This window comes from Dictyostelium purpureum (assembly GCF_000190715.1).
Source record: "Dictyostelium purpureum unplaced genomic scaffold DICPUscaffold_356, whole genome shotgun sequence".
Classification (NCBI taxonomy): Eukaryota; Evosea; class Eumycetozoa; order Dictyosteliales; family Dictyosteliaceae; genus Dictyostelium; species Dictyostelium purpureum.
The window spans coordinates 885-7,701 of NW_003519692.1; the positions used below are offsets into that span (position 1 = coordinate 885).

At 20.5% G+C, this 6,817-nt stretch overlaps 5 protein-coding genes across 5 annotated transcripts in view; 3 read left to right on the plus strand and 2 right to left on the minus strand.

The window, feature by feature from the left end:
• Positions 1-548: 548 nt before the first annotated feature.
• DICPUDRAFT_83223 (uncharacterized protein) lies at positions 549-2,002 on the minus strand (the record flags this gene model as incomplete). The annotated part of the gene is made up of 6 exons (XM_003292572.1): positions 549-793; positions 864-973; positions 1,222-1,511; positions 1,583-1,638; positions 1,712-1,819; positions 1,885-2,002. The coding sequence occupies 6 exons, from the start codon at positions 2,000-2,002 to the stop codon at positions 549-551; spliced, it is 927 nt and encodes a 308-aa protein (XP_003292620.1).
• Positions 2,003-2,775: 773 nt separating this feature from the next.
• DICPUDRAFT_157352 (uncharacterized protein) lies at positions 2,776-3,122 on the plus strand (the record flags this gene model as incomplete). Its single annotated transcript, XM_003292566.1, has 2 exons — positions 2,776-2,785; positions 2,851-3,122. 2 exons carry the CDS (start codon positions 2,776-2,778, stop codon positions 3,120-3,122), a joined length of 282 nt encoding a protein of 93 aa, XP_003292614.1.
• A 138-nt stretch (positions 3,123-3,260) lies between these two features.
• Positions 3,261-4,520, minus strand: DICPUDRAFT_92891 (proteasome subunit alpha type 4). Its single transcript, XM_003292573.1, has 3 exons — positions 4,473-4,520; positions 3,773-4,282; positions 3,261-3,679 (listed from the first exon to the last, which is right to left on the minus strand). The coding sequence occupies exons 1-3, from the start codon at positions 4,473-4,475 to the stop codon at positions 3,443-3,445; spliced, it is 750 nt and encodes a 249-aa protein (XP_003292621.1). The 5' UTR covers positions 4,476-4,520; the 3' UTR covers positions 3,261-3,442.
• A 611-nt stretch (positions 4,521-5,131) lies between these two features.
• Positions 5,132-6,369, plus strand: DICPUDRAFT_157354 (uncharacterized protein; the record flags this gene model as incomplete). The annotated part of the gene is made up of 2 exons (XM_003292567.1): positions 5,132-6,007; positions 6,073-6,369. The coding sequence occupies 2 exons, from the start codon at positions 5,132-5,134 to the stop codon at positions 6,367-6,369; spliced, it is 1,173 nt and encodes a 390-aa protein (XP_003292615.1).
• Positions 6,370-6,700: 331 nt separating this feature from the next.
• Positions 6,701-6,817, plus strand: part of DICPUDRAFT_92892 (26S proteasome non-ATPase regulatory subunit 11) — a 1,894-nt gene continuing 1,777 nt past the window's right edge. Inside the window, exon 1 of the mRNA XM_003292568.1 lies at positions 6,701-6,817. This exon is cut by the window's right edge and continues 3 nt beyond it. Within this exon, the coding sequence (XP_003292616.1) occupies positions 6,737-6,817 (81 nt within the window). The 5' untranslated portion in view covers positions 6,701-6,736.

The following is a 6,817-nucleotide window of genomic DNA, read 5'->3' on the forward strand; positions in this document are numbered from 1 at the left end:
AACTCAAATATCAAAAAAAAAAAAAATTTGAAAATAAAAATAAAAATAAAAATAAAAATAAATAAAAATTAAATAGGATCATAAAAATAATAAAAAATTTTATTATAATTTTAGAAAACTTAGAAGGGGAGAAATAAAGAAAGATTATTGGGAATGTGTTATTACTCTTAAAAAGAGATTGAATGAATAAATAAATAAGTTTTTTATTGAATTATTTTGTTTAGATATTTTAAAGATTAGAATTATTGGAACTATTTTTTAAACAAAATTAGTTAAAATAAAACAAAACTATGTGAAAAAAGGAATTGGAAATCTATTTCTTTTTTTTTTTTGTAAATCTTTGAATTATAAAAATTGTGTGTGGTTTTCGTCTTTATCATAATTTAAAATAATTAAATTTGAGTTGTTTTTTGTTATTAAAATGATTTTTTGTGTTTTAATGTTATTATTTTTATATTATCGTTATTTTAGTTAATATTATTACTATTTATTAAAAGTTGTATTATTACTGTATAAATTTATGTACTTTATTATTATTTAGTTTATATTTAAAAGAACTGAACTTCACCTGTACCAGACAATTGGGCTCCTGAACTGCCGGAGCTACCACTACCACTGCCACTACCACTACCTCCACCACTACCACCACTTCCACTTCCAAATCCATTGAAAAGGTCTACTCCCCCTATTAATTTGTGGGAATTTAAATAAATATCCACATCTCCTTCTTTTGAAATCTTTATAATATCATTTAACCTTCTGAATTGTTTAACTTTAAAATCTGTCCATAAACCTAAATTATTAAAGTTAATTATTTATTTTATTGCAAATATTTGTTTTTATTACAATTACAAACTACTTACCAATTGGAGATAAATAATAATCTTCAAACTCTTGGTTTGTACCACTCTTTAAATAAAACAATGGGAATGATGAAAAACGTGAATCTTTTATATTTCCAAAAACTTTGTTACTATATTTATGGTTGGTTTGATTTGATTTATGGAGTTATTTGATTACAATAATAATTGTTTTTATAAAAAAATAAAAATTAGTTTATTGATTATCATAATTGTTTAATAAAAAATAAAAAAATAATAATAAATAAAAAATAAAAAATAAAAAAGGGGTGGGGTATTTTACAAAAACAAAGATTTTTTTCATATAAAAACAATTTGGAACCACATTATTTTATAAAATAGCGTTACCACCAATACTTACTAGGTTTCTTTTGAAACTTTGATGCCAACACTATAACCATATTCTCTGAATGTGTTTAAAACATCCTTTGTAAATTCATAATACTCTTGATTTTTATCAAATTTATTATCTAAATTTCCACCCAATAAACCATCAATACTTTTGCCATCATTATTATAACAATTTTGATAATTTGATTCAATATTAAACCAAATATTTTCTGGGAATAAATTGGTTTTTCTTAAATTATTATTAAATGTTTTTATAATATCTTTATAACTATTCTTTGAATTTAAACAAAAACTAAAACTCTGTTATAAAAAAAAAAAAAAAATTAGTAAAAATTTTATGGATGAATTATTCGACAAAGATTAAAACTTACAAATTCAATAGAGTTTACTTTGTTTCTTCTTAATTCTTGAACTAAAATTTGAAAATCTACAATAATTAGAAAATGGTATTAATAAATTAATCTCTTTTATAACCGAAAGATAAAAGATAATCAACATACTATTTTCATTTATAAAATCAGAGTTATAACTATCGAAAATATCAATAATAACTTTTTTATTTGAACTAAATTCCAAAATTTTTAACCAATCATTTGAACCTAATAACTCTGTAAAAAAAAAAGTTGGTAAATGGGGTATTATATTATTATAATAACTTTTCTGTAAATATTACCTCCGTCAAATGCTTTTTTAAATTTTGGAGAAATTCCTATACTTAGGGCAGTGTTAATATTTGAGGGCAAAGAATATGCAATACTAAAAAATAAAAAAATAAATAATAAAATTTTCATGGTTATAAAATATATTTTCTATTGAAAAATAAAAAAAAATAAAAAAAAGAAAAATAGTTTTTAAAAAAAATAAAATAATTAAAAAAAAAAATAAAAAAAAAAAATAAAAAAAAAAGATTTTTATTTGATCAAAAAAAAAAAAAACAAATATAGAAATAAACAACTGCAAAATAAAATAATTTGTACTCCCAACAAATTTTTTTCATTGAACTAATTTTTGAGCAAATTACAGTGCTTTTAAATAATTTACACCAACTTAATTAACTCTGTCCATTTTTTTTTGTTTTCTATGTTTTTTTTGTTTTTTTTAAATAAAAGTATCTTAACTTTTTAAAAATAGAATCAGATATAAATATTGTCACAAAGAAAAACCATCATTTTAATTATGTTTTTTTTTAACGCTATATACAATATATATTAATTTTTAATTATTTATAATAAAAATATATTAAAAAAATGTAACCCCTTCTTTAATTATACATATAAAAATTTAAAATAACAACTTTATTTATATTATTTATATTATTTATATTATAATGTTGTGTTATGTGGGGTAAATTCTGGAAATCTAAGACAAATTATAAAGTATTATTATTCAATATTAAGGAATGAATTTAAACTGATGTAAATAAAAAAGATTTTTTTTTTTTTTTTTTAATTTATTTTTATTTGTAAAAAATATTTTTTTAAAATATAAATAGAAAAAATAATAATTTAATTAATAATTAAAAATCAAAACTTTTTATACAAAAAAAAAAAAACTATTAAAGAAAATGTCTAAATGTAATATTATAATGAACAATAAAAAAAAGAAAAATTAACTAACCCGAGTTTTTTTTTTTATATAGGTTTATGTTTTAATTTAAAGTCCAAAGAATCAAACAATAATAATTTAGTTAAATTAGATAATATAAATAATAATGTGGTTGAAGAGCAAACAAAAAAACAAAAGAAACAAAATAAAGATAATAATAATAGTAATAATAATAATAATAATAATAATAATAATAATAATAAAAATAATAAAAAGAAAAACCCTAAAGATATGACACCAGAAGAATATCAAGAATTCTATGATGAATTTATGGATAATTTAAATAAGGTTATACTAGCTTTTTAAATATTTATAATATTGTATTATACTGTTCGCTCTCTTTATTTTGTGCATAATGATATGCACAAATGTAATTATTATTTAATAATAAACCATCTTATTTATTTACATAAAAATATTTAACGTTGTTTTTTTGTTTTTTTTAAAATTAATTTTTATTTATTTACATTTTGGATTAATGTATATTTTTCATATGAAAAAATTTTGTGTGGATATGAGGTTAGAGTGAATGTATTTATAATATATTAATGAAAAGCTGGGTGGTTGTTTGGGGTTGTTTGGTGGTTGGTTGGTTGAAAAAATTAATTAAATATACTTAAATAATTTTAATCATCAGTTTCTGGTTCAAGATCTGTTTCTTTGATGAAAGAATCTAATTCTTCAGCAGTTAAAATATGATATACAATTTTGTCACCTATTCTTGTAAAGTATGAGAATTCTAATTTGTCACTATTGATATTTGAACGATCCATTGTCTTTGTTAAAACCTTAAGGGCTAATGTAAGTGCCTCTTTTAATGAAATATCTGGTTTATAATTTGATCTTAAAACTGATTGTGCAACCTATTATAAAAATTGAAAAAAAAAAAAAAAAAAAAAAATATTAGCACATAATTGAAAACAAAAAATAACCACATATTTTCATGATATACATACTGGACTATTTTCACCACCAATGCTTGTAGCTTTCCAACCAGCAAAATTACCAGATGGATCTGATTGATATAATTGGAAACCATAATGACGATCCCAACCAGCATAGAGGAAAGATACACCAAATGGACGAAGACCACCATATTGGGTGTAACCTTGCTTGGTATCACAAATTTGTGATACCAATTGCTCGACTGGCATTGGTTCTTGGTATTGATAGTAATAACGTTGTGATGATAACCTAGCATAATTAATTAATATATTGGCATCTGATGTAATACCTGCAACAGCACAAACAACATGTTCATCAATTTTGAACATTTTTTCAGAAATTGTTGTACTTTGATCTAATAATTTGGCGGTGGTTTTCTTTTCTGCTGCTAAAACAATACCATCCTTTGCTAAGATACCAACAGTTGCACCAGCATGTCTAATAGCTGTCATAGCATACTCTACTTGATAAACACGACCTTCTGGTGAAAAAATTGTAGTTCTTTGATCATATCTTCTAGCCTAAATAATTTAAATTATATTAATATTAATTCGATTTATATTATTATCATCATTATTATTGATTATTGATTATTATTATAATTATTGATTATTATTATATTATTGATTAAAATTAATGAGGTTTCATATTTTATATGTAAAATAAACCATTTTTCAATTTTTAGTTATTGTGAATGTTAATGATCTTTACCATTTTATTTATTTATATGAACTGGAATAAAAATTAAAATTATATAAATATAAATACAAATAAAAAAAAAAAATTTAAATAATAAAGAAAAATTTATAAATATAAAAAAAAAATTAAAATTTTTTTTTTTTTGAAGTTGTAATTTTTTTTTTTAATTAAAAAAAAATTTTAAAAAAAATTAAAAAAAAAAAAAAAAAAAAAAATTAAAAAAATTAAAAAAAAATAATTTGTAAATATTATTTGATCAAAATCAGTTTCCTCAATTGGTATCATGTTTATTTTTAATAATGATAAAAAATAAGTAAACAAATATTAATAAACTATTTCTTTAATTGTTTTATAAAATGAAATACAACTACAATTAAAATTTTTTTTTTTTTCTAACTATTTATTATAATTATTCAACTTTATTTCTTTTTATGTTTGTAATTATTTGTAATTATTTGAATATTGAATATTTATTACGTGTTTTAAAATTTATTGTGGAAAAAACAAATAAAAAAAAAAACGAAAAAAAATTTAAAAATTAAAAAAATGATTTTTTTTTTTTTTTCTTTTTTTTTTTTTATTTTTCATTTTGTATAAATTTTTAAATATCATTTATTTATTTTTATTCTTTCAAGTTCTTTTTATTTTAAAATCATATAAAAGAGTGGAAAATGATTAGAGGTATTAAATTTTTAAATACCAAATCTGGTGTGATCACATCAATGAATAGATTCCAAAGTAGATCATTCATAAATTCAACCATAAAATCAACATCATTTTTAAATAACACCAACAATAAAATTACATACAAGAGATCATATTCAACTGATCCAAATAATAATAGTAGCAACATTACAGATCTTTCATCAACTACAAGCAATATTACAGATTTATCAACCAATGCAACCAATATTGTAAATGGTATAAAATATGCAGATTATGTTAAAACCGAAACCATATCACCAGACGAAAGTTTAATTTCAGCCTTTTTCTCAAAAATAAATTTTGATAATATTGAAGTTTTAAATGGATTACACGAAAATTATGGATTATCATGGGTAGCAATTATCGCTGGTATGGCATTAGCATTACGTGTCACAACATTCCCGGTAACCTTAAGAACTCAAAGAATTAGTGCAAAAATGAGAATGGTTAGACTAGAAACTGAAAAGCATGGTTATCTTAATGATGGTACAACTGAAGGAAGATTAAAATTAATGCAACTCCAACAACAAATTATGAAAAAATATAATGTTTCTCCATTATCTGCCATTGGTCCAAATCTTGTACTCTTACCACTTTTAATTTATCCATTCCTTATTATTCGTCAAATTAGTGATCACACTACTCTTTTAGATAATACCTCTTTCTTATGGGCTGACAGCCTTTCAGCAGTTGATCCATACTACTTATTACCAATTCTCTCATCTGCTTTCCAACTCTTATCAACCCGTTTTACATTGACTGCTGATACTCATCCACTTATGAAAGGTTTTATGTATTCAATTAGTGTTTTACCATTACTTTTCACAATTCATTTTTCAGCTGTAAGTAATCATTATCATAATCATTTTTTATTTAATTTTACTAATTTTTATTGTAATAAAATTAGGGTCTTAATGTTTATTGGTGCACAAATTCCATTCTTTTCAGTTTAACAAATTTATTCTTTAAATCTAAATTTGGTGCAAACCTGTTTGGTCTTCCATATGATGATCCAAAATCCTTAAAAAATGAAAAAATTGTTATTGCACCAGATCAATTCACTCCAGTTAAAACTATTGAAGAAATTAAAGATTTTGAAGATATTGGAAAAAAAGAAAAACTTCAAGAGCAAATTAGAGCCAAAAACGAATTGATCGAAAAAAGAAAAGAAGAATTAAAAGCTTTTAGAAGAAAGAAAAATTAAAAAATAAATAAAAACAATAAAAATAATTATAGTATAACAAATTTTGTTTTATATCTTATATTTATTTAATTTATAATTTATTTATTTATTTTTTTTTTATTTTTTATTTTATTTTAATTTCTCTATTTAAATATATTTTTTTTTATAATTATTTATTTTTTATTAATTTTTTTTTTTTAAAATTTTTTTAATCATAAATTAAAAAAAAAAGAAAAAAAATTAAAAAAAAAAAAATTAAAAAAAATTGAACAAACATCATTTTTTTTTTTATTTTTTTTATTAAATTTTTCTTTTATTAATTTTTAATATTCATATATTTTTATATCTTTTTTTTATTTATCTTTTAATTATTTTTTTTTAATATAAAATGAATTGGAAAGAACATTTAGAAGAAATTGGTACCTACCAAGATTCAAATAAAGCAGTTACAGCCTATAATAATATTCTC